This window comes from Mustela nigripes, chromosome 9 (assembly GCF_022355385.1).
Source record: "Mustela nigripes isolate SB6536 chromosome 9, MUSNIG.SB6536, whole genome shotgun sequence".
In the NCBI taxonomy this organism is placed as follows: domain Eukaryota; kingdom Metazoa; phylum Chordata; class Mammalia; order Carnivora; family Mustelidae; genus Mustela; species Mustela nigripes.
Window position 1 is genome coordinate 2,122,151 of NC_081565.1, and position 26,497 is coordinate 2,148,647.

A 26,497-nucleotide genomic window follows, 5' to 3' on the forward strand; every position below is an offset into this window, starting at 1 on the left:
CCGGGCGCCGGGGGGAGAGTGGCCGCTGCCCACTGCCCGCCGCCCGCCGCCCGGTGTCCGCGGTGCCGCCTCCCCTCCGCGCCCTGCGCCCGCGCCCCGCCGCCCGCTCGGCTCCGGCTCCGGCTCTGAGCGCCGCGCTGGCTGCGCGCGGGGGCCGCGGTCGGGAGGCGGGGACACGGCCGGGCGGCGGCCGACGCAATCTGCCCAGGAAATGGGTGGATTTTTCCTCTCCGCTCCGGCTCCCCGCCGCCCCCTGGCTGCTGGCAAGGAGGCCTGCAAACCCCAGCCGCCGAGAGGCTGAGACGGGTGCTCAGGGAGGAAAGCTGACCACCGCCCCGAGCCCTGAAATCCGCCTGTGCCTCTGTGGCCTGGCTGTCCAGATCCGTGCGCCCTGGCTACCCTCCCGGCTGAGTCAGGCCTGGGCATCCCTCTGGGACCAGGCGGTCAGCTCTGGCTGCCGGGGACCTGCTTGGGGGTGGCTCCAGGCTTCCCAGGCCAGCCCTGCTGCCCCCTGAAGCCCAGCTGGGAGGGGGTCTCCAGCCCCAGCCCCGGGGGAGAGGGAAAGAAGTGTAAAGGGGAAGGCTCTCCGGGAGCAGGTAGGGGCGCTCTAATGCCTCTGGGAAGCAAGGGTCTTGCGGCAGTGGCTGGCACCCACCAGCGTGGGCTCCTGGGTGTGGGTGGGAGGGGTCCGAGTGTGCAGGAGGGGTGCAAGGCCCAGCTCACAGGGCAGGAGCTGGGTTCAAGTTTGTGGCTCAGGCATCTCAGCCGGAGAGCTAAAGGTGCCCTGCCCTCGAGGAGCATGGCCCTGGGTGGGGGCCTTGGGGTCTGTGGTTGGGGGGCGAGAGTGGTGCTCCCAAGCCCCCGTGCTGCGGGAGAGGGGCCGGGCATTCTAGCTCAAGTGCCCAGCCTTCAAAGCACCGTCAGGCCAGGACACGTGCGCGTCTCGGACGCCGGGGCTGACTGGGTCGCACCCCTGCACAGGGCTTTAGCCTCGCAGGAAGCTTCCAGGGGGTGAAAGGTACCTCCTCCGGTCCCTGTCCAGCTGCCCCAGCCCTCTGGGAAGGGAAGAATCCCCCAGATCGCTGCTGCCTGGGTGAGAATAAACCCCCTTCCGAAAGGGGATTGCGAGGGGCCAGCCTTCCTGGGGCCCCCGGAAGATGGGCACCGCCTTCCCAGGGGCTTCACTCTGCTCCGTCCCCTTTCAGAGAGTGGACTTGATGACAGCCAGGAACGTCCTGGCCTGAGTGCGGTGGGGGGAGACCCCGGGGGAAGGGTTGGTTTCCTGATTGGCTTCGCTGAGGAAAGCCGGAGTGCGGGAGGCCAGTTCCAAGCGTTGGGGAAGGGCGCCATCTCCCAGCGTGTGCTGGTACTGCAGGCTCTGCGGAGCCTTGGGGAGCCTGGGTCGCACCAGGTCACCAGGGAGGCAACCGGCGCTCTGCCTCCTTCCTCGGCCGGCACACGACAAACGGATTCGGAGCCCAAACCACACACTCAGATGCCCCTGCAGACAGTGGCCACTTACTTGGTGGGAAGAATTCCAGGTCAAACTCAACCCCATCTACAAACTCTTAGGCCCTAAAAGCTGCACGTACTTGCCTATAACCTGCTAGTGCGAGACACAGGGACAGCCGGCTGTGGACCGAGCCCGGGACAAGGCCGAGACATGGGGACAGAGCGCTGTATGGCCCCGGACAGAAACGGTCCCAGCGCCAGAGCAGACGGCCGGCACTGCCACCGCGGACACGCCCTGGCCAGAGGGGAGCATCACGGATGAGCCACTCAGCGCCGAGAATGAGAATGCAGACTCGGGGCGGACAGCCGGCCGCAGCTGGGAGACGCGAGCCAGGGCAATAGCCCTCCTATGCCTCAGTTTCCCCATCTATGAAATGGGTTCGATCATAGTGATCGTCTGCTTTCTCTGCAGGTATAACGAAGACTGGACGGTTAGCGGAGGTGCAGCCTCGGCACGCAGGGAGGTATCCTGCTTGGCACCAGACAAAATGTACCCAGGAGGGCCCTCCACTGAGCCATCAGGGTTTAAGTGAATGGCAGAGCTGGGACGTACGCCCCCGCCCCCCCCATGCAGAGACCTTGGCCACCCCTCCTGAGAGCTGCTGCTGCTGCTAACAGACACGCAAAGGCTGAAGCAGTCCTGCCTGGAAACAAAAACAGCGCCCGCCAAGCAGAGCCTCGTTCTCGGGCGGTGAGACTCCAGATGCGCAGTGTCAAGAATTAGGCAACGACAAAAAGCTCCTGATTTTGAAGAACATCTGATTTCGCTTGACGTCAGTAATGTCCATAAGGATTTGCAGTTGGCACTCTAAATCTTTAGAGCACCAACGTGGCCGGGCTCCTCCCTGGAGAGACCGGAGCCCAGGCCGTGGGGATGACAGAGATGACGCTCCGTCCCAGGGACCGGTGCAGGCAGGAAAGTCTGGGGACCGCGGAGCAGCTTTGCTCCGCTTGCCTGGAACTCGCTCTGACCCTGGGCGCAGCACTGGGCTGGCCTGGGGAAGCCGCCTCTGCAGTCATGTCGGCGAGCTGGGGGGAGGGTTTCTGGCACACACACACCCCCTCCGTCAAGTCATGGCTGGGAGCTGGTTTTTAAACACGCGGCTCTGGGTTACTCGTACTGGGTTTGCCACATGCGGACAGTGCCTCGGAGGTCCTGCGTGACTCAGGAGCAGAACTGGCCCTGGGAGGTCGGGGGGAAGCCAGTCTCCACCCAGCCAGACGCCGCTCAGCCCCTCATCTCCACCTCTTTCTTCCTTGTCGGTGTTTATAAAGAAGTGGACAGAGGCGTCTTTCATGTCCCTCCCTCCCAGACGGTGTGTGTAGACAGAACAGGGGTGTGCAGCGGGTACAGCCCTGCTCCTGCACCCCTGCCGCTCAGACCTGCACCCCTATCACCTTGGCATGCACCCCTGCCTCCCTGCCCTGCACCCCTGACGCCCTGCTGCCCTGCATCCCTGTCCCCCTACCCTTCTCCCCTGCCCCCTGCCCTGCGCCCCATCACCTTGGCATGCACCCCTGTCTCCCTGCCCTGCACTCCTGCTCTGACGAGCTGGAGGTTGGAGGGAAGTCACTTCCGACTCATCCAGTCCCAAGCAAAGTCCTCTCCAGTGGCCGGACTCCATGCGTCAGTAGCAGAGATGACGCCTCCTCGTGCGCTGGAGAGGGTCATCCGAGAAGCCTCGAGCCAGTGCGATCCGGTTTAGACGGCCGCACCGTATTTCCCAAAGCAAACTATGAATCGTTGAAGAACGAGGCATTTGGATCACAGACCCCTGGCGCCGGCCAACCCCACATGCTCCTGAGGAGGCACTTAAATCCCAGTTTCCGCACGATTTCCCGAGCAGCAAGGCCTCACTTAGGTTCACGACACGGCCGAGCCCCGGAGCACTAACGGAGCAGGCGCGGAGCCCCGGACACCCTCACGCGGGGGGGCGCGACGCCCCTTCATCATGGTGGACGCCCCTGGCCGATGCTTTCACTGGGTCAGGCTCAGAAGGATGGCGAGACCTGTCCAAGGTCACCTGGGGCGCCTTCCGTTCCCAGGACCAAGACCCAAAACGTGGTGTCCCTCCGCCCGACAGCTGTTGTGGTGTCTGCTCCCCTGGTCGTTTCAGAGCAGCCCCGGCAGACGGCTTGTGAACAACAGATATTTGTGGCTCACAGCGGGGGAGGGGGGTGCTGGGCATCCGAGAGCACAGGCCGGTGGGGTCGCGTTCTGGGGGGGCCTGCCTCCTCGCCACGTCCAGGGCACTCGACCTGTCATGTCGGCAGAGTGCATCCCAAAGGGCTTCCCGAAGGCCCCGCCTCCCGGTGCCGTCACGTTTTGGGGTTAGGATGTCAACATGTGAATTGGGGGGGACCAGCCAGGTCTCTATGCTCCAGCCTTGACCTTGGTGGACTCTGCAAGTTCACCAGCACGCACGAAAACAAGAACGCCGGCCTTGAGCGCCCAGGGCTTCAGAGCTCTCGGAAGGAGGGCCGACGTGACGCGCCTGCGGAAGGACCCTCCTGCTGAGAGCCGCGTCCTTCTTCTAGGGGACGGCACCTGGGGGGGGGGGGTCGGGGCACGACCTGACGAAGGCCCGCTGCATTCCGGTGGCCCGCGGGGAGGAACTCGGGACATCTCCGTGCCACAGACAGAACACAGGTCCACTCTGCTCAGGTCGGAGCCAAGGGACACCCCCAAAGAACCAAGTTTGGATGCTTTTTTGCTGTGAGGAAACCCTGCAAGCTCTCTGCCCGTAGCTGGAGTGGGGGAAGAGAGAAGACCGACGTGGGAGACAGGGGGGGTCCCTGCAGAGCTGTTCTGCTCCTTCCAGCCCCTACGCGCCCTCTCCGCTTGCTTCCTGCCGGGAAGAACACCCTGCAGCAGGGACAGGGTCTGGTCTGGGGCCGGGCACCTTGGGAGGAGCCCACAGATGACCTGAACCCCCTCTCCCAGCAGCCACGGTGGCCCACCACGGGCAGCTCAATGCAAGCATCCCCTCATTCCGCCCCCTCCATGGCCTCTGGCTTGACCCCTGCGGGACGGCGGTGGACAGGGTCCCTGCTCCTCACACGCGTTCCCAAGGGGGGGTCCCCTCCTGGCCCAGCCCCGTGCACTTGCCGGGCCCTCTGTAGGGGAGGGGCTCCGGCCATAGCCGCTGTGGGGCTGGGCCATGTGGAAAGGCCTGACGTGCGCTTTGCTGAGGATGCTCTGCTCTCTGGCCGACCACCAGGACAGCATGTCCGGAGCGGATCCAGAAGACCCAGGCCAGGGCTCCACGAGCCGCCGCCAGCCTGCCCCACACGTGCTCCATCGCTCCTGGGAGCTGCCGCTGCTGGAAGTTCACTCACTGTGCTGCAGGGAGCTGGCCCGGCCCGGTGCCGAGCCTCCTCCCAGGCCACTTCCTTCCACCGGCCACGCAGGCTCAAACTCCTCTGAGGTTTTGGGGCTCACGGTGATTCTTCCAGCCCTGTGGGGACAGCAGCTGCCTCCCGGGGGGGGTGCTCTGTGACCCACAGCTGTCCCCAGGCCTGCTTCTTCCCTGAGCCATGACACCCCCTTCCAGCCCTCAGAGAGAGAGCTGAGAGCTGGCTGCCCATGGCCCCTCCCTGTGGGCCCTCACACTCTCTGCTCCCGCTCTGGAAAGTTCTATGCTGCTCTCATAAACGCTGCCTCAGATGGGCTTTTGTCCAGACCTGGAGGCCACGGCTGCATGTTCTCCTAGTTGCCCAGCGGAAATGGGGTCCACGTCTGGGAGAGGCCCTTCGAAGAGCCCAGACGAGATAACTCTGCAGGGCCCTATGGGTTGAACTCGTGGTTTTCGGGGATCCCTCACGAAAATCACTGTTTCCCATCGTCCATTAAGGGAAGTCCCTGTAACTGACTGAGAAGGACGGACTCGTCTCTACTGAGTCAGTCAGGGATCCTGACACGAGCTCACGGTTCCTGACGTGGATGGGAAGGTGACAGAGTCACGGAAACATCCGCGAGTCCACGCTCGGTCCAGCGGTGGAGGCGGAGGCCCCCAGAAGTCACCACCCGCTCAAAGCAGGACCTGGGCTCTGCCACACGTTCTTCCCTCCCAGAGCCCACGCTCTGCCTGCCGGGCCCGGACTCGGCCTCAGAAATCTGCCTGGCCAGCTCCAACAGAGGGAGGGTTGTCTCCGGAGAAAGAGAGTGCCTTGATGCCAGGCCCCCGGCGCCCTCTCCCGGCTCCCCACTCGCAGCTGACCTGCCCCTGCCCCTGCCTCTGCGTCCACAGGACAAGGCCTGGAGGCTGGGCTGCCCGGAGATCTGGAGCTGGGGTGCGCTGGGCAGGGCAGGAGCCCAGGGACTCACGTCCGCGGGCAGCGTTTGTTTCGGAAAGCCCATCCCCGTTTCTGCTCCGAATCCCGCTCTGCTGTCAGATTTAACACCAACACCCTGCGGGCTGAGCTCGCTATTTATAACATGTCTGAACACACCTCTGTTCTCTCTCCAACCCTCAGACACCCCAAGCATCACTTGAAACAAGTGGGAGTTGCTTACTTCCCAGAGCCACACTCGAGAGCCATCTCGCACCCGGAGAAGTCTCTGCCTTGCTCGCCGGTGCCACGGGAGCGGCGCTGCTGATCGCGGAGCGGGGCTGCGCATGGGGCTTCCGCCCGCCTCTCCCCAGACTGCCCCGAGGCTGCCCACTCTCCTCCTGACTGACCGACGGACTGTAGGTGTCATTAAACCCTGCCTACGGACCACACAGGACCAGTCCCTGTGGCCCAGATCAGAGCAAGCGGGTCGGAAAGCTCGAGTCTTTAAACACTGCCCGAGAGCAAAAAAGGCACCTTCACCCTCTGTCATCTGGCCATTGTCCTAAGATTTAACCCGGGCCCAGAGGGAGGGGAGCTGGGTCTGGTCCCTCCTCCCCTGGGGCTGTGTGGGTGATGCCAGAGCCTCACATGGTGCGGCTGGGACCGCCGGCCCGTCCGCGACGAGCGGCGTTGGCTGAGCGTGTCTGTGTGTCCTGCGGCTTCTCCTGAGTGTGTCTGTGTGTCCTGCGGCTTCTCCGACTCAGCCCTCAGGCAGATGCTGGGACCCCCAAGGACATGCAGAGCAACCTCCTCACACCTCACGTTATTCCCCAGAGGACTGAGGGGTGGGGCCTGGGTGCGCTCTCCCAGACGCCCCCGGGATGGCGACTCGCTCTAGGCCGCCACCCTTCATGGTAGGAAGGAGACCACAGCACGGGCAACACCCCAAAATGTTTGCAGAGCTCTGCTGCTCCCCTTCTAAAGCTGAGTTTCCAGGTCCGAGCACGGGGCCGGCCGCTGGAGACTCGGCCGACCCGACGCCCCAGGGCTGCCCTGCAAAGGTCTGCAGGTCTGGCTCGATGGCTCCAGGCACCTTCTGGCTGCTGCTCATGACCTTGAGCCTTTCCCTCTGCTTTTCACACTTCCTCTCTGCCTTAATGGGAAACATGAGCCCGGCGTCTCAGGCGGCAGACAGATCTGGCGCGCACCAGGGCTCTGTCACTCAGCTACGTCCCCTCCAGCCTCGGGGTCCTCGGTTGGACCGTGAAGGATCGCTGGGCTTGCCCCCTGCAGATCCGGACGGCACTCCTGGCGGGCAGTGGGACTCGGGGACACCCAGCCGACCGTTACCCTCCTTGTGGGATTAACCCTGTGCCGGAGGGTCCGGCGAGTTTCTCACGCCTGTGACCACCTGGAAAGCGAAGGGACAGACATCTTTGCTTCCCGCCTGCTGCCCAGGGGCCGAGCTGCCTGGACGGTCGGGGGGGCCCCTGCCATGGGGAGGGCCCTACAGCGGCTGCTTCCAGAGTGTGAGGAACATCCTCCGAGCTCCTTTCAGAGCCAAAAATTGGCTCCTGGGCCTGTCAGCCCGGCTGGCAGTGGCCGTGTATCTAATTCAGTTTAGCTGGTAATTAGTTTTGTATTACTTTCCACGGTGATGTTAATACTGATTACAGGGCCTGATAACTTTAGTAATAAATACAACCCAAGGCAGAAAATTACCTTTCTTTTTACTGGGGAAGGCGGAAGTCAGTGGAATGAGAAGCAAATTGCTCTCCGTGATTTGCCAAAGAGGATTTACAGCTTTGTGCCGTCCTGGTGTCCCAGCACCTCCCTGTCCCTGGAAGGGGGGCCCACCTGGGAATGGGGGGGCGGTCCCCTCCATGCTCCTCTGTTGGACCAGCCCTAAGGGGGGAGGGAGCTCACAGACCCTCCTGAAATGCGGTGCGTCATGAACTAACTGGTTCGGGAAAAGACCACAGCGCCCGAGCCCCCGCCCCCCCATCACTACCACCAGCATCCAGTACAGACGGGGGAGGCCAGGATCACGCGCAGCTGGACAGGAGGTCGGGGGGCTCATCCGTCCAAGGTTAGACTCCAACAGGTCACAGAACTGGGCTGTTTTATCCTCATGAAATTTGCTCAGGGGAGCGGGTTGTGTCTTCCTCTGTGGGATGGGCAGAATCTCAGAAGAGAACGGATTCGGTGTGATGGGTCCCAGTGGGGCTCTAAGGGACTAACCCCACCCCAGCTGTCCTGTCTGTGCATGGAGCCCACCCACACCTCCCCCGGGGGAGTCGGCTCTGCTCACATCTGGAACGACACTCAGGCCTCAAGTTCACTGTTCACAGCTGGAAGCCCTTCAGGGTGTGGGGGCGAGGCTTGGCGTCCTCAAGAAAGGCTGAGCCTGGCTACAGACAGGAGCCTTGCTTCTCTGTTAGAATAAATCGGATTCCTCCACACAGCCTTGCTCCTGCGAGGTCAGACCCACGGGGAGCCCCCTCCGCCCCCTGCCCCCGCTCCCTGCTCGGAGCGCAGGCTGGCACATAGCCTGCTCCGACCCCAGGGCCCTGGGTGTACACACTCTCCTGCCCTTTACACAAACCATTACGGCAGAGCCTCGGGTCTTCCCACGAAGCTTGTCAGCCCAGACGCCAGACCACAGGGCTCGGACACGCTCTGCACCGCGAACCCCGTCTGACTGTGCCAAACCCCACCGGCTGGCCTCGGAGAACAGCACACGGTCCGGGGGCGGGTTAGCAACAGGGCAGGACGGGGTCTGGTCGGGGGCCGACGTCTTTGAGAGGCAACCCATTTTTAAAAGGTGGAAGCTCATACTAAGAAGCCAAGGGTTTTTCTCAAGGTCACCCCAATGGTGCCTGGTACAGGTAAGGGCAGCCGAGTCAAGTTGTTACTATAGCGCCCCCACGCATTTCGCACCTTCCTATGCAGACAGCACGTTCCTATTGCTGGACCGGATGGGCCTGGGGCTCAAGTAGCCCCAGGTGCCCCCCTCCCCCAGGACAGAGAGGTCAGCTCCCCCGCACCCAGCCTCCCCCAGGACAGAAGGGTCAGGTCCCCCACACCCACGGGAAACTCCTAAGGCGCTTCTCAAGGAGCGTGAAGCACCAGCCGTTGATTGGAAATCGAAGAACGAGACCGAGTCAGGCGTCTCCGACCGAGGACAGGTTTCATGGGGCCCACCCGCCTGGCAGGCAGTGGGCCGTCCATCACTGGCTGGCACTGGGCCGCGCGGCTCATCACACGCGCTGTCGGGGGACAGATGGCGCGGCCGTGTGCTGCTTTCCCCGCCCCGCCCCTCGCTCCTTCTGGCCGCACACGTGAAGCGCAGGTACGAGCCTCGCCTTTCTGACGCGTTCGCACTTGAACGCGGGCTGACCCCCACCATGACGGCCCTGGAGCCTCGTGTGCAGAGCTCGGGAAGGGTCTCCAAAGGGAGGGTGCGGCCGTGGGAGCGGCTTAGACAGTGGGAGAGGAGCAGGACGGGCGGGGGAGACAGACCCCGCAGGGCTCAGCCTCCAGTGCTCGGCTCTCTGCTGGCTGATTTGAGGGGTTCACCAGCATTCGGAGCTTTGTGCACGAGGCCGCGAGGTGTGGCTTTCCAGGGTTGAATCACTTCAGGATCAAGAGAGCAAGACTCTTGGGTCCGTGGATGTCCCCAAGCAGCTCTCGATTCCCAACAGCCCGGTTCTGGCCCACACCCTCTCCCTCTCTGCATTCCACCTTAGAGGCTACTGATCAAGGGGACAGGCACGGGGTCTCCTGCCACCGGGGCAGGGCCAGGTCAAGGGGATCTCTGGAGCTGCTGGCCACTCTCGGAACCTTCCTAGACTAGGAACAATCCCAGCGATTTAAGCTGGTTGAGCCTTAAGCTGGTTGAGCCTCGTTCTAAAATCCCACCCCAGTTCAGGACAATAGGCCTCCAGCAGACAGAGCTCTGCCGGCCCAACCCCAGAGGCAGCCCTGGGAGGGTGGGGCCATGCCTCCGGGCTGCCCTGAGGGACACAGTCCCCCGAGACCTCCATCCTCCATCCGTAGCTCCGCATCAGAACAGGAAAACAACACCATTTCCCTTGGTTGGCGCAGGGAGGCGGGGGCAGGAGCTGACCTGGGTCCGGAAGGGGGACCTGTTTGCAGGAGGAGAGGCAGGTGTGTGGGCGGGGGCTGGCTGACCCTCGGCCGGGGGAGGGGGCGGGGGTGGGGGGTGGCACGTCCATGAGCACGACCAGGCAAACACTTTGGCCACCAACACAAAGCTTCCAGTTGAAGCTGAACGGAAAGTTTCTTCCCAGAACAGGCGATCTTTAAAAAGATGCCAGGAGGAGACCGCCAGAGTACAGCCGTCTGTGGTCAGGGTGCCTGGACTCGAGAAGGCCACCGAGGCTTGGAGGGCCCTCAGGACAGCCCCTTCAGGGGCCCTGGAGAGCTAGTTATCTCTTTCCCAAAACTGGCACATGCTGCCAATCACCCCCTGCCCGGCTCCCCTCTGCCCGGGTGTGCTCCTGTGTGTGAGTGCGTGTGTATGCACGTGCATATGTGCAAAGATGTCCATCCACGGCGCACAAGCCCTCCGGCTGGGCTCTCCCCGCGCCAAGAAAACTTCTCTCCAGGAGACTGTGCCGAGTCTCTCCAGGGAAGCCGACGATCTGGGGGCACCAGGGAAAGGGTCTCCGAGGGCAGTGGGAGCAAGAGAAACCTCCCCCCCCACCCCCCACCCTTCCAGAGCAGAGCCAGGGAGCCAGCAAGGGCTTCGAGGCGGAACAAGGGAAGCTTGTTCCAGAGGCTTCTCTCCTGTGATCCACCTCTTGCCCTCTGTGTTTCCTCTTTACCCCGAGATGGAGGGAGACCGCGGGAGGACAGGAGGGCCAGGGCAGCTGGGGCTTGTGGCCAAGGTGTGGGGCCGCCCGTCCGCCCCCTGGACCCGCAGCTCCAAGGGGCCAGCATCCCTCGGCTCCGAGCGTGGCACAGGGGCACCATCGAAAGGGCGTTTTAATGTCACTCCTGAGCAGCCGGGCTCCTGAAGCTGGCAGCCTCAACCAGCACCCCGGTGCCAAAGCGACTCCCCCATTCCGGAGCTCTCAGACGGCCCTCCTCCTCCCAGCCCTGCCAGCTCAGAAATGGATTTTTTAAAATGGAGAATACCAGCCCGAGACAGGCTTTCTACTGATACATTGTTCAGGGGATGGCGAGCCCGCTTAAAACGCCCAGCAGTCCCCACACACAGGCACACGGCGGCTTGCCACTCACACTTCTTGCCGCGCATGTGGTCACAATCCCCCCCCCACCACCAGGCTCCGCGCGGAGCCCACAATGCACCCAGCCCCGCAGGCACTGTCTGGCCTCCCGGGCACAATTGCCACCACCACCTGCTTGGGGAGCCCCAAGGGCAGTGTTCTCCCCAAAGGCAGAGATGCTCTGTAGCAGGGGTGTGGGGGTGGGACTCAGAGCTACCTCTGGAAACGCCAGGAGCTTGGACACCTTGCCCGGCAACCTCTCCCTCCCCCCAGATGACAGTAGCAGCTGGAGGAGCCCCTCAAGCTGCCCTTTGAACTTCTCCGGGGAGTGGGAGGCTGAGGGTCCTGAGAGAGAGGGGGCAGCCTCACAGCCGCTCCGGGTGGGGCTGGGGGTTTGGGAGGTGGGGGCGCGCAGCAGTCTGGGGTCGGCCCCACCCCTTCCTCCAAGCCCCGCGCGCTGCACTCGGGCCCCCTCCCCAGCCAGGCGCCAAGCTGCCCGCCAGCGGCTCCGGACTTGCCGGTCCCCGTGCGCGCTGGGCGGCCGCCGCGCTCCCTCACTCGCTCGCGGGGAGGAAAATGGCGTTGGATGCACGTACTTGAGTGAGTTCCGTGCCCATCAGGACGAGGAAGAGGAGGCTGAGGAGCTTCCGGGCCGGTTGCATGTCTCGCTGCCACCGCCGCCGTCCTGGCATGCAGGAGCCCTGGTGCTGGCGCCGGCGCTGCGTGGACGCGGACGCGCTCCCGGCTCTGCTGGCCCCGCGCCTTCAGCACCCGGAGCCTCCGCTCTGCATGGCGAGCGCGTCCTGCGCGCTGTCCCCGCTGTCCCCGGGCGGGGCGCGGCCCTCCGCGGCCCCTCCTCCTCCTGCGCTCCCCCACCCGCTCCGGCGCGCCTGGGCGGGGGTGCCAAAAGTTTGCGAGGAAGGCGGCCGGGTGGCGCAGAGGGACCCGCGCGCCACGCTCACGCGCGGGAGTGGGGAGGGCGGCGGCGGGGAAGCAGGCTGGGACAGGATGTGACATCAAAAAGGCGGGGGAAATTTAACTCGGGAGAGAAGAGTCCATCCTTGCTGGCTGGGGCCGCAGGGGCTCTGGACCCCAGCCCTGGGGAATGGGGGTGGCAGGGGGCGGGGCTGGAACCAGCCGCCGGGGGAGGGTCTGGCCTGTCGGCCCCGCCCCCGGGGAAAGCTCGACATCTCTTCTCCAGGAGGTACTGAGACCGAAGGTGAACATGTCCTTAGATGTCAGCGCTTAATGAGACGGTACACTGACACTCAGACCCTGGAAGGGGGTCTCAAGGCAGGCGTGGGAGTGGGGGGCGCAGACAGGGTTAGCAAGCAGGTCACCTGGCACTGGGGTGGGCCTTCTTCGTGTCCTCCTGGGGTGGTCAGCATGGGGGCGCAGAAGGTGTCCTGGGGCTGCGTGTGGGTGAGGATCTGTCCTTGTGTTTGTGGTTAGTGTGCATACATGGGGGGGCAGGTGCACACAGGCCTGGAAGGGGCCCCCAGGGGTCTGCATTGTGTTGTCCTTCCTGTCACCGGACGCTGTCCTCTAACACATACTCCCTGCCGGAGATGCAAGTCGTAGACCAGGGCAGCTTGTCCTGGGGTTCCCACTTCCCATTTAAACCCCTTTCTGGGGATAAAAGTCCCCAAGCACCTGTTTTCTGAGAAGCTCAGGTGACAAGAGATGCTTAGACACGCATCTCTCTTCTCCATTGTTGAGTGCGTAGCTGTTGGAAAGTGCACTCTGGGAAGAAGGCTGCCCGCGGATGGCCCAAACTTCTCCCAGCACAGACAGGGAAACGGGAGCCCTGGTGGGGGTAACAGCGTGTCACCCAAGGAGGGGCAGAGCCAGGATGGGATGCCAACTCTCAACCTGTCCCCGTGCTGCCTGGCACTGGAGGAGGCACCCTCTGGGCAGGGGGTGCAGGTGCGCCTGGGCACCTTGAGAAGAGAAGGCACTGATGGGCTGCCAGGCCTCCGCTCTCTGAGCGGCTCTGCCGTGGAGGACCCCTACTCTCTGGGGTCTGCCGTCCAGTGGGGTGGGCCCTGAGAGCCTGAGAGCAGGTGACCCCTGGGAGAAGGGGAGAGAAGCCACCCCGGGAGCTCTCTGCCGCTTCCCGTCCTCCCCCTGCACTGAGGGTTCTCACCGGCCCATCAGCCACTGGGGGTCGCTGGGAGAAGCTGCGTGGAGCTGGGGGGCCGGGGTTTAGTCCTGACCCCACCAGGGAGTGGCTTCGAGCGTTTTGTCCCACACTGCTGTGGGATAGGAATGAATGAAGCCGGTACCAGCCCCTTAGGCTATTGAGAATGCAGGACTGGTACAAACATTTTGTAAACTCAGAAGGACCAGGAGGGAGGTGCTGAGGGTCATGGAGGGCCTTCGGGGACCCGGGCCTGCCGCCTGAGCTCCCCTTCTGCTGAGTCTGGAACAGAGGTCTGGACGTCCGCGCGCATGGCACCCCTAACCACAATGGCCAGAAACCGAAACGACTCAAGTGTCCCTTGACAGAAGGTGAATAAGAAGGTAGTGTGTTTGCAGGCTGGGCTGCCGCTCAGCTTCCCGCGTTCTGACACGAGTGTGTGGACAGACCTGGAGGACATCGTGCTAAGAGAGGTAAGCCAGACCCAGAAGCAAGGACCCCATAGAATCCACTCCCACCAGGCCACCCCGGGGTCCTGGGATCAAGCCTCGCATGGGGCTCCCTGCTCAGCACGGAGTCTGCTTCTCCCTCTGCCTCTGCCCCTTTCCTGTTCTTGCTTGTCCGTCCCCTTCCCAAATAAACAGATAAATAATCTTTTAAAAAGTCTGATGATTTTAGGTTCCACATACACACACGCATAATTTCTTAAATAACAATATACCCCAAACCATTGTATGGTATGCTTCGGTGGGTGGATCATGCCGGATGGACTTTATATCTTAGTAAAGCAGGGTTTTTTTTTTTTTTTTTAAAGTTACATACTCGTTTTCGTATTGCTTTAAGAAAATAAAATGCAAAGAAGAGCATAGCAGCGAGAGCAACAGATGCCCACGCCCAGAATAACCGGTGCCGTCACCGGGCACGGCCGCGCAGACACCTGCGTGTGCAGGTGTGCAGGGGAGGAGCCTGCGGAAGTGTAAGACGGTGTCCCCTAAGACGGCAGTCCGAGTCCCGACCTGCGATGCGGACTCGTCAGCCTGCCGGGCCCTGCCCTCCGAGCCCCTTCCTGCCAGCTGGGTGCAGCCGGCGGGCCATGGCGTGGGAGACGCCTGGGACCGAGCCTGGCACACACCGGTTCAGCCCTAGAAACTCGCGGGAGAGGCGGGCGGGCGCCGGCGTGAAAGGGTGAGGTCATCCCCACGCGCTCTGCGGCCGGGAGGTAGTGGACTGAACTTGGACCTGGAGAAGGACGGGAAACCAAAGCGAAGCCGAAGACATTGGGAGCTAGAAGCTCGTTTACCGCCACAGCACAAGCAGCATCTCCCAGAAAACCTGCTAATGAGGAGAAAGAGAAATCCCCAGGGCCCGTGCGCGGTCGAGCCGAGTGCGCTTCCAGCCCAGGCTCCCATCCTGGCGTGGACCCGGGGCGGGGGTCATTCGATCTTTCTCTGGCTGCCCTCCTGGCTCTGTGTTTATTTCTAGTGTTTCCGTTATTTTCAAGTTTCAGGGTTTACACTGTTCATACCGACCTCCCACATCAGAGTCCTCTTGTGAGGGGCGCCTGGGGGGGCTCCGTCGGTAAAGGTCTGCTTCCGGCTCGGGTCACCATCCCGGGGTGCTGGGATCGAGCCCCGCGTCAGGCTCCCTGCTCAGCGAGGAGCCTGCTGCTTCTCCCTCTCCCTCCGCCGCTTCCCCTCCTTAGGCTGCCCCTCCCCCACCTCTCTCTTTCTCTCTGTCAAATAAATAAATAAAACCTTAAAAAAAAAAAAATCCCCTGGCGAGCTGGTCCTAGTTCGGGATTCCAAGGGACCCGGTGCCGGCCCCCCTGCCACCAGCAGGCTCCCCCCGAGTTCCGTGCTTTGGTTCACCCCTTTGGGCTGACCGAAGTCAGGTGCCAGGGGACCAAGCCAGCGACACTGACACACCTCTCTGCTGCCCCGTGCAGATGCTTGTCTTTCCTCCTACCCCGCCAGCTTTCCCACTTGGGAAACCACGAGGAGCCCCTGAGCTGGGCTGGGACGTGGCCCCGAGGGTGTGGTCCACAGGCGTCCCGCCCTGGAGCGCCCAACTCGCCTCGAGCGCGTGGGAAGGAGCTGAGCTCCCGCTGAGACCCCTCTGGGAGGCTGAGCGATATGCTTCCTGCTCCTTTAAGACAAGCCTCCTTCCATGCCAGCCTCGTTACAATGTGACAGAGTGGTTGCCAAGGCAACGGCACTAACTCTCCCCTCTCCTCTCTGCACATTTCTTAGCAAATGGGGCTGCTCCCACGCAAGGTGTCGGCCGCCTGTGCTCAGAGCCGGGGGGCTGCCCGGCTTCTCCCTCGTCCAGGCGCTGAGCCGAGTGCTCACCATTCCTTCCCAGCCTCTCCGGGCCCTTCATGACCTCGGATAAACTGGCTCCGGATCCCAGGAGTGACAGGTGTAGATCCAGAGCCCACTAAGTGACAGGGGGGCCAGACACAGCCTCCCGGGGTGCGGGCAGCAGGCCGGGGGTCGCCCGTGGCCGACTCCCCTCATCAGCTGCTGGTCTTTGGGGAGGAAAGGGTGCTGGTCGTGCCGGGCCACCCGGCTTCGCTCCTGGACTCGGTGCCTTGTCACTGCTCAGATGCCGGCTATGCCAGCAGAGACCACACCGGTGCCACCATCCTTAGCTCCGTGGGGTGTCCAGCCTGTGCTAAGAGCCGTGGAATCGTGGGGACCTCATCGGGGTGGGATGCTGCTGCCCCTTCCCTCTCTTGCAACAGCTTCCCTCCTCCTTGTCCAGCCGGGGTGCGGGGGGGGGGGACACCCTGGAGCCACTCTCTGTCTCTGGGGAAGGGCTAAAGAGAGGCCATCCCAGCGCAGGGTCTCTTCTGGCGCCCGCTCTGAGGGTCGGCCCAGCCTTTGGTCCTCCGCCCTCCAGCTGCGGCTCGACCCCCAGCTCCACCCAAGGACCGAGATGGTCCGCTTCCTCTCACATCTGTGCGGAGTCCCTCTTGCACGGACCAGGACCTCCAGGAAATGCCGAGTAGATGTGGGGACAGCAGGGTCCCTGCAGGGACAGCATTCACCGCAGTGAGCGTGAGGTTACCATAGATGTTGGTGTCGACTGAGAAAACGGAAGCGCTGGGATAAGAACAGAACCTCTGATTTGGGTCTCGGGACTGGGATTTGGGGGCACAGCCCCACTGTGTCCCGCTGAGGAGTCGAAGGGAGCGGTCTTTATGGGCAAGGTGTGGAAGCGTTAGGAAAGGTACGAGTTCTTTCCAAAAGTGATGGCTGGAGACAGAATGACATTCCTCAACCCACAGGATGCCGGGTGCCCTGTGCCAGTGCCTGGCCAGACGCCCTTCGCGAGGTGTCCGGTTCTCATCAAGAGTGCCGAACCTGAAGTCCCGGGTTCAGTCACACACGCTCACCCAGTTCAGTAGTTCAGTTCCTGTCCCCAAAACGGGATGAAGTTTGGGTCCCAAAATAGAGCCTCACATGCTCAGAAGTTTTCTGTGGGTTCACGGAGCTGTCCTCGTGGTTCTCTTTATGCTTAGTTGGCTGAGAATTTTATTACGATTGGAAGTTTAATTCTGTCCAAGGACTTTTCCTGTATCTACTGAAACAAGTGCCTGGTTTTTCCTTGATTCTGTTCATACTGGTCAGTTACCTTAACTGATTTTCACATGTGAAACCGTCCTTGTATTCTGAGAGAAGCCCTACGTGGTCTTAATGGGTCATCCCTTTCCGTAGGTCGCTGGGTTCCCTGAGCTGTGCATGGACATCGAAGTCCGTGAGGAATACTGCTTTCTAGTTGCTGCTGTTGTTTTTATTTGCTTTGCTTTTTAAAAAAGATTTTATTTATTTATTTGTTTGAGAGGGGGGGGCAGAGGGAGAGGGAGAAAGGCTCCTAGCTGAGCGGGGAACCAGATGTGGGGCTTGATCCCAGGACTCCGGGATCATGACCTGAGCCAAAGGCAGATGCTTAACGGAATGAGCCACCCAGGTGCCCTGGTTGTTGCAAAACCTCATTAAAAAAAAAAAAAAAAAGAAAAACAAGACATAGAGATACACAGACGTCCTCTTTCCTCTAATGCAAAATTTGGCAACTAGTTTCGTCCAAGGAATTTGTCCTATTCACAGAAGGAATGTATCGGACCCACCGGGGTAAAGTTACTAATGATGCTCTTATCAAATTGTTACTGTTGTTGAAGATATCGGCATGAAGATATTCATGGTATTTTCTTGTGTTTTTACGATCTGAAATAGCAGGTTGTCTGGTGGCTTGGTTGGTTAGGCATCTGAGTCTCGATTTAGGCTCAGGTAACCATCTCAGGGTTGTGAGATCGAGCCCCACATCGGCTCCTCATTCCTTGTTCAGAAAGGAGTCTGCTTGAGATCGTCTCTCTCTGTCTGTCTCTCCTTCCCTCTGCCCTTCCTCCTGCTCACCCTCTCTCTCTCTTTCCCTAAAATCAATCAATCAATCAATCTTTTTAAAAAACAATCTGAAATAAGCAATTTTTTTCATTCCTGATACGGATCATTTATGGTTTTTTTCTGATTTTTTTTCTTGGTCTGTCTAGCTGTGGTTTTAATCAACTGTTGGATCTTTTCAAAGAATAGCACTTGGCTTTGTTGTCAATTTTTCCTATTTTTATTAATTTCCTATTTCTCTGATATCTTTTCTTTATTCCTTTCTCCATTCTACTTACTCTGAGTTGATTTTCTCTCTTTTTTTTAGCTCTTGAGATAGAAATTTTGGTGATCGATTTTGGACCTTTGCTCATTTCTGACAGAAGCCACTTCGAACCGTGGGTTTCCCTGTATGCCCGGCTCTAACGGCACCCCATAAACTGTCACCTGTTGTGTTTCCGTTATCCCCTCTGTGTGAAGTATTTTCTGATCTCCGTTGAGATGTCCTCCTTGAGCATGTTAGATGCTGTTGGCACGCGGGACTTTCCTAGCTCTCTTATTGTTGATTTCTAGTTTAATTCCGCTGGGTCCAGAGGGCACATTCCGTCTGACTTCAACCCTTTTACATTTGGTTTATTCGCTCCATGGCTCAGAATATGGTCTGTCTGGGGAACAGACCGTGCGCACTTGGGAAGAGGCACATTTTTCAGTGATCGGGCTTAGTGTTCAGTATCAGCTTGGTCAAGGTGATGGATGATGTTGTGCAGGTCCTCTACATTTCTATAGACTTTTCTCTCCAGCAACCACCCCTTTTTTTATGAGCGTGACCTCGTTTTTCTTCTTCTTTTAGTTCTACCAATGAGTGTCTCATACATCCTCAGACTCTGTGCTTATTCCCTCTTCTTGGCTAATGGACCCATTTATCTTGACGAAACGTCCATCTTTATCTTTGGCAACATCTTTTGTCTTGGAAGTCTACTGTACGTGATGGGAATAAAGCTACTTGAACTTCTTACCCTTCCTGTCTTCATGGTGTACGCTTCCCACCCCTCACCATTCAGCCTATTTTGTCTTCATACTTGAGATGCTTCTTTTGTAGACGGCATTGACAGATCTCACTTTCCATCTGATCCATTCTGATAACCTCTGCCTTTTTCATTGGAGTACTTACTTATTCTACTAATGGAATTAGTAAGTGTTAGGTGTGTTGTTTTATATCTCGTTTCCTGTCTTTTTTTCCTTTTCTGTTTGTTTGTTTGTTATTCTTATTCTCCTACTTTCTTACTTTCTTTTGGATTCTGTGACTGTTTTTAAAAATAATTCCATCGTAATTTGTTTCTTGATGTTCAAGTTATGCAGCTTTGAGTTGATATTTTAGGGGTTATTCCAGGGATACAACAAATGCTCCCTAATTTTTCAGTCGACCTGGGTTAATGGTCTGTTCATACCTTTGTCCTTTGTAAGATCATCATCAAACATGTTACTTCACATGCATGATAAACTCCCAAGATCATGTCCAGGTCTTGCTTTAGCTGGTTTTGTTTTTTTCTGAGAACCTAAAGGGAAAATTCTTGTTTTCTCTTTACCTAGATACTTGCCACGTCCGGTGCTCTTCGTTCATTCCTGAAGACCCACATTTCCACGTGGCATCATTTTGCTCTGCCTGAGGGAACCCCTTTGCCATTTCTTGTGCTGGAGGGTCCTGCAAGAGGATTCTCTCAGCTGTCCTTTGGGGGAAATGTCTTTACTCTTCTCTGTTGAGGCTGCTTTCACTGGATCTAGAATTCCTGGTGGAGAAGGTTTTTGTCTTGGCACCTTCAGACCGTTTATTTCCACAGTGTTTTCTTGCTTTTCTTCATATCGGGTGATTTCTATCACCTGGTCTGCATTCTGGTTCATTGAGTCGCTCCTCTGTCCTGTCCAGTCTGCTGATGAAGTCCATCAGGTAAACCTTTTTCATTCACGATATTTTATTTTTCAGTGCTAGAATTTCCATTTGGATGCTTTGACATTGTCTGCTTGATTTTCTATCTTTGTCGTTGATTGTGACGGTGTTTTCCGTTCCTTCGTGGAGCATAGTTGCAAATGGTGGCCTTGTCTAGTAAATCCAACACTGGGTTTATCTCAGGGTCTTTTCCCTTGCAGATGCGTCACTTTCTTTCCTACTCAGTTGCTGAACACTTTTGGAAACTCTTGCCTTGTTATGAGACTCTGGATTCTGGGCGCTGCTCCAGCTTACTTGGATAGATGCAGACGGCACACTCGGGCACACCTGTGGATGACAGAAGTGCAAATCTCAGTTACGCCCACTTCCCCTCTGCCTGATGCTTGTTCCTTCAGGGTCCATCCAGAGTGTTAGTGTTTGTAGTTGTTTTTGGGGAGAAGATTGGTTTGTTAGTTTGTCTGCATTGGAAATAGAACCCTGGAAGCCATCTGTTCCATGTGGATGTGTTCACCACCCAGAAGGACAGAGAGGGGAGGTGGTCATGTCTTCAGAGGCAGCTCATCCCAGGCCCTTGTATGGAACAGGCCAACTTTCACTCCCTCCCTCTGCTCTGGCACTTTGTCGTCGGCCTCCACAAGCAGCCAGGTGGCACTTCGAATGTTCTGTCTGGAGACTCCTTCAGTAGCTCGTGGGGTTTGTGGGTTATTTAGTTCTGGTTTTCCGTGAAACCACAGGAAGCAGTGGTGGCAGACTTCTTCCTTGAAAGAACAAAGAATGTGTGGCATATATTGACAACCCACAGCCTGGCCCTCCATGCTCCATGGCCCACTAGGCTCTCACACGCCTTCTGCCCCTTCCATGCCTCTCCAGCCCCCTCTTGCCGCCTGGGATCACAGCCGGCCTCAGACCTGTTAGGTTTGGGTGAAGGCAGCCCCACCCATGAACGCCCCTCTGCCCCCGTGCCTACCATGCTTAAGGTCACCGCAAACTGGTGCTCAAATTGCATTAATTAAGTGGGGCTCAGGAAGGACAGCTTGCTTCTGGGTAGCCTGGAGGCCAGGAAAGACTCAAATTCTGGTGCTAGACTCACCTGAGCCCTGGTCACTCGCATGTGGGCCACGGATGCGGGTGGTCTGCTGGAACCCCCCACACGGGGGCTTCTCCATGTGGGTGCTGGCTTCCTCCCAGCACAGTGGCAAGGTGTCAAGGGCAGCTGTCCAGGAGAACAAGGTTGAAGGAAGGGCGTGGCGTTTTTAGGAACTGGCATCTCTTCCTCTGTATCCTATTGGTTGCAGTGGCACAAAGTCTGCCAAGGTTCAAGGAGAGGGGACACAGGCCTAGCCATGGGACACCTGTAAGGCCACCATCATGGTACAGAAGGCACACAGGGACAAGACATAGCAGGGGACCACATTTTGCAAATCGATCTGCCACAGGGACTATCTGATGAATGAGTGAATGTTAATAAAAAGCAACTACTCTATCTTCTGCTTTAAAGAGCTTATGATGAACAAAACGAGGAGCTCAAATGGATTGTGCAAAGCAGTTGCTTTTCTAAATATATGATGTGTTTGCAGCTCTGCACTAGGAAGGTGCGCTCCAAGGCTTCTGCTCCTCAGCCGTTACTAGTAACCAGTTATTACAGACAACAACGCTTCCCGAGTAATTGCGTGCAGGGCCCCTTCAAAGGGTTTTGTCGATGTTAACTCATTTAGTCTCGTACCTGCTGGTCCTGTCCAAGATCGACGACCACTCACTCCAGGATGTGAAGTCTGAAAGCCACGTGGCACATAACTTAGGACCCACATTCTCCACACCCATGCCCGGGTCCCAGGGCTCCTCTTTTCCTCATTGTCCTGAGCGTCTGGTCCCCTGAGCTCTCAGGACTTGAGGCCTGCAGGACGCAGGGCACTAGGCCGAGCATCACAGCCAGAGCAGGGGAAGGTTCAAGGGCGGGTGTGTCTTAAATGTTCTGCCTGCACTGAGGGCGCAGGGTGGGCAGAGCGAATCCGTGGGAAGGCTGTGCAGGGCTCAGGTGGGAAAGGCAGTACGTGAATGACTCGTCCTGGGTCTCTAACCTGCTCCGAACCAGGACCAGAGAGTCCTGGCTCTTCCTGGGTCGGCTGTGAGTGTCGTGCACTTGGAGGGTGGGCCGCCTTCGTGTGCTCGGTGCTGGGCCAGGGCCTGGGGCCTGGGGCAGCTGCTGGCGGAAGCCCGCCGAATCAACGGCATCACAGGAGACAACACCTGTGATGGTCCCACAGCTTCCTCAGACCTGCAGGTTCTGGTCCCGGGAGGACCCAGAGCGGGGGCTCATCTCTCTCCTGCCCGTCCTGAGACTTAGACCCGGATGGAGGGCCTCATCATGGTCACCTGAACTCCTGCAGTCCACTGAGCCCCTGTCTGTCCCCCGTCCCAGTCCGTGGCCACCTGTTGTCTGTGTGCCCAAGGTAAGGGTCACCTTCCACACCCAGACCTGGTCCCAGCCTTCCTGCCCGGGAGTGAATGAGAGAGACCGCGCCTTCCTCTGCAAGGGACTGACTCCGTGACCTGGGCTCTGTCAATAAATGTGTGACCCTCAGCGGGTCACACTCGTATCCCCCACAGATCTGTGGCTGCTGCTCCTGGGGGTGGGGGCCTGCTCTCTGGTCTCAGGGTCCCCACTCAGCCTTGCACGTGAACCAGCAATTAGGGGGGCGGGGCAGTGTGGGGCCGAGCAGTCAGGTGGGCAGAACCGGCAGAGCGAGGTGCCTCGTGAGTCTTTTTCCCTGCCCGCATGTCACAGACGTGGTGTGGAGGAGAGGTCTGGGGACAGAGCTAGGCCACCCCTAGTTCACCTCAAATGGGAACAGGATGAGCGTGAGCCCGCGTGATTCGGCCCAGGGCCGAGGTCAGCTGAGATGGCGCCTGACTTCCCTTCTGCAAACAGCAGCCAGACGGCCTCCAGGACCCAGATCCCAGGTCTGCGTCCAGGGCGCGGCGGCCGGATTCTCTAACAGACTGTGGTTTGTCCCGGAGGAAGAGCGCTGCTCGAACCCGAATCCACCCAGCGGGTGCGGGTCCATCCGTGCCCGTCTGCCGCAGTGCTGAGTGCTTACTCTCCTAGCAGACGGCGCTCTTGAACCCACACCACCGCCAGGAAGCACCCCCGCACACAGGGCCGTGCAGAGGGCTGCTGAGGAGCTCCAGTGTGCACGGGTCCCCATGCTCTCCCGCAGGCACCACGTCCCCTGCTCTACTCAGGGGCCACCCCTAGTTCACCTCAAAGCCTGCCTGTCCCACACTCCAGGCTCTCAAATGACCCTAAAAGCTCCATTCAAAGGAGAGCATGGACTTCTCAGAAATGACCGGTAGGGATGTTCTAGGCTCCTGCCTCGAGGGGCAGGAGTCCCTCTTGGCAGCCTCGGGGACTGTCCACTCCCCCATCACCACTCGGAAGTCCTGCAGAGGGAGCGGGGACGTGGCTCTGCGCAGCCGCACCAGTTCATCCACGTGGCCCAGCACACAGGTGGGGACACACCGGGAGACAGCAGTGACTGTCCTTCAGCCCACCTCTTCCAGCCAGGATCCCACCCAAGACCGACTGTTGTCACCAGCGTGCTGTCCATGACCCTCACCAGCAGCGGCTCCGAGGGCCCGGGAGCAAACTCGCATAGGTCACCCCATGTGTACCCATTGCAGGGCACTCAGCCCACCGTGGTGGCCCTCGATGGCAGCCGACAGGGGCCACATGCCCCTCCACCCACCGCACGGTGGGGCAGGCGGTGCCGGCAGAAGCCAGCCCCCGGCGGTAGCCTCCCCACCGTGCCGGCTGTCCCTGCTCCGTCCACACTGCCGGCCTGGGTGGCCCGGGGCCCGCTGCCGCTGCTGCTGCCTGTCGCTCCCACCGACCTTCCCCGGTTCGTTCCCACGGGCACAGGAGTGCGCTGAGCCTCCTGCGTCCTCAACGCCGGCAGGGAGAAAGCCCCCGACTATCCCTCTGTCCTTCCCTCTGCCCCGCTCCAAAGAGCGTCCGTGTCACTGGCCCGCTCTCTTCTCGGGACCCGTCTCCGCAAGCCCACACCCCCCGAGCCCCACCACGCCCCTCCTTGGTCAGTCCCCTGCCGGCCCTGGACTCCCTCCGGCGACATTAGGAGCCACGGAGGCGGCCCCAGGACATCCCTCCCTTGCGTGTCCCTACCCCACTCTTCCTCCTCCACGGCTGCCCCCCCCCCGGGGGTCGCCCCCGACCCGTCCTTCCCTTCTCCCCAGTCTCTGTCTCCGACGTGGCCCTGGGCCGCGGGCCTTCCCCCGCAGCGGCATGGTGACCTCCCAGATGAGCGTCCCCAGCGGGACGCCCGCCCTCCGTTCCAACTCCCAGCCCGCTCCCTGGAGGGGACGCCGCCTCTACCCCTCCGGCTGTTGGGGCGCAGACCCCGGAGCTGTCCCTGCGGCTTCTCGCTCCACGTCCGATCCGTGAGCAGACCCCGGGGGTGCGCCTGTCGCCAAGGACGTGTCCATCTGCCTCCGCCCAAGGCCACCCACTCCGCAGGCCGGCCTCACGCGTGGGAAGCCTGTGTGTCCCCCCGCCACCCCCAAACGCAGGGCCCTGCACTTGGCTTCATGCTCTCTTGGTGGCGTTTTGAAATTCTCCGTGAGTTTTGAGGGAGGGTCCTGCATCTGCCTCTGGGGCTGGGTCCTGAAGACTGTTGCTGGGCCTGCCCGCCGGGGGCCGAGGACCCCTCCCTCGTGACTCATTCTTGGGCCTCCCCAGTGGCGCTACGGCTGTCCAGGCCTGACGCAGACATCGGAGTGACCCTTAAAGGCCGGGGTCGTGACAGCTCCCTCTGCCCAGCCTGTCCACTGGCTTGTCGGGTCACGGGGGGAGAAGCCCCGATTCCCGCCACGACTTCCTGGCCTCTCGGGACCCGTCTCCCAGCACCTCCCCGGCTCCCTCGGCCTCCCTCTCCTCCCCAGGTGGGCCAGCCCCTCCCCCAAGCCCCAAACCCACCGGCCATTGCCCCACCCACCCGCCTGCGCTCACCTGGGCAGCGAGGCGTACTGAAAACCCACACCACAGCCTGATTTATGTCCAGGCCCCTGTGTGGACCCCCCGGGTTGCGGATTAAATCAGCACAAGTTTATCTGCCACGGTCCCGGACGTCGGAGTCTGGCGTCCATCCCCAGGGCTACAGTCGAGGCCTAGGCAGGGCAGGAGGCTGGGAGAGAATCGGATTCTCTGCCTTTAGTGGCACTTGTTACAGAGCCACGGGAGACGCACGTCGCCACACTGCGTGTCTCGCCTGCTCATCTTGTCCCCGTAAGGGAAGGCCGGCTACTCGGGACTGGAGGCCGGGTCCGCTGTGTTCATGGCTAGACGCCTGGCGGCACCGAGAACCAGGCTGCCCATGGCCGGCACGCAACGGAGCGTTGTCATTCGAGCGAAGTAGGATGAGAATGCGCCAGAGGAAAGTGTGCTCAGCCGCAGCCTCGTCTCCAGGAGGAGGAGCAGCCGCAGGGAGACGCCGTCCCGGGCTGACGGACGCCGTCCCGGGCTGACGGACGCGTCCCGGGCTGGGGCACCCGGGCTGCCAGTGGGACGGCGGGGAGGCAGGCATCCTTATCTCCTGTCGGTAGGGATGTGTTGTGGGTTCAGTTGTGTCCCCCGAGGAGACGTGTGAAAGTCTGAACGCCTGGTCTGGAGAGCACGTCTGTGTCCGGGACGTGTTGCGTTCACATGAAGTCCTGAGGGACCAGCGCAGAGAGGAAGGTGTCCTTGTAAGAAGAGGAGAGGGGCGCTGGGGAGAAGCCCGGGGGCGGAGGCGGAGCCGGGCTAGGGGTCTCCACACTGAGGGACGCCAGGGGCTGTCGACGACGGTGGAAATCCAGAAGGGACAGGAAAGATTCTCCTCTACGGGTTTCAGAGGGACACGGCCCTGCTCACGCCTTGATCTCGGACTCCGGCTTCCAGAGTCATGACACAAGCCACTGCTGTCGCCCGAGGCTCAGTCTGTGCAGCTTGGCCCCGTGGCAGCGGGTATGGAAGGCGCGATCACACAGCCCCGTGGGAGATCCGGCAACGTGGCCAACGGCGCCGGCCCCAGCAGGGCGTGGTAGAGGCACAGCGCTGTCAGCGAAGGACGGGCGAGCGGAGACAACCTCTCTATCCTGCCCACAGTCACCAGGACACGTCCAGGCAGAGGGGGAAGCCGTGCGTCCCCGTGGGCACGGCCACCTGCTGTCCGAGAAGGGGACGAGGGCACCAGCGACACCCAGAAGCACAGCGAGCAGTGGCCTACGCTGGACTACGTGGAAGGTCCGTTGGAACGTCCGCGGGAATGGTGATGCACGGTGGGAAGAAACAGCCCGGAGGGACCCACGAGGGACGGGCCCTTCTCGGCCCGGGCCCCCCTGGGACTCACTTCAGTGAACTTCAGCACAAGATCTGCGCCGGGCGGGATGTGCCGTTCCCGACCTCCTGGTGAAACGATGCTAAGCCATCGGACTGTGTTTGGCAACGGTAGTGAAGTTGTCGACCCTGCCCCCCGTCCCTCTGACGACATCACGCGTGCGTGTTGGAGGTGCACGTCCTCGGGGTGGGGCGCCTCGGAGAGAAGGTGATGCCGGCACAAGAGAAGGATGCAAATATGGAGTGACATAAATGACACTCAAACCCCGGCTCGGGAAACGCCACCGTGATGTGGTAACTATTATCTCCTCAAGTTTGTGCAAGAGAGAGAGACTCGGAGGGAGCGTGGGGCCTGGAGACGAGGACCAGCTGCACAGCAGTGCACACATCCCCATGCACACACACATGCCCTGTGCATACACACCCCATGTACGCACACCCCCGTGCACACACGCACACCCCCATGCACACACACATGCCCTGTGCATACACACCCCATGTACGCACACCCCCGTGCACACACGCACACCCCCATGCACACACACATGCCCTGTGCATACACACCCCATGTACGCACACCCCCGTGCACACACGCACACCCCC

At 60.3% G+C, this 26,497-nt stretch overlaps 1 protein-coding gene across 2 annotated transcripts in view; it reads right to left on the bottom strand.

Moving 5' to 3' along the window:
• The window catches only part of OLFM1 (olfactomedin 1), a 35,066-nt gene extending 23,043 nt beyond the window's left edge, over positions 1–12,023 (bottom strand). Inside the window, exon 1 of one of the 2 annotated variants that reach the window (XM_059410355.1) lies at positions 11,639–12,023. In XM_059410355.1, coding sequence (XP_059266338.1) covers positions 11,639–11,734 — 96 coding nt within the window. In that variant the 5' untranslated portion in view covers positions 11,735–12,023. The remainder of the gene's footprint in view (positions 1–11,638) is intronic. The other variant, XM_059410356.1, reaches the window with a different exon arrangement.
• Positions 12,024–26,497: the final 14,474 nt, after the last annotated feature.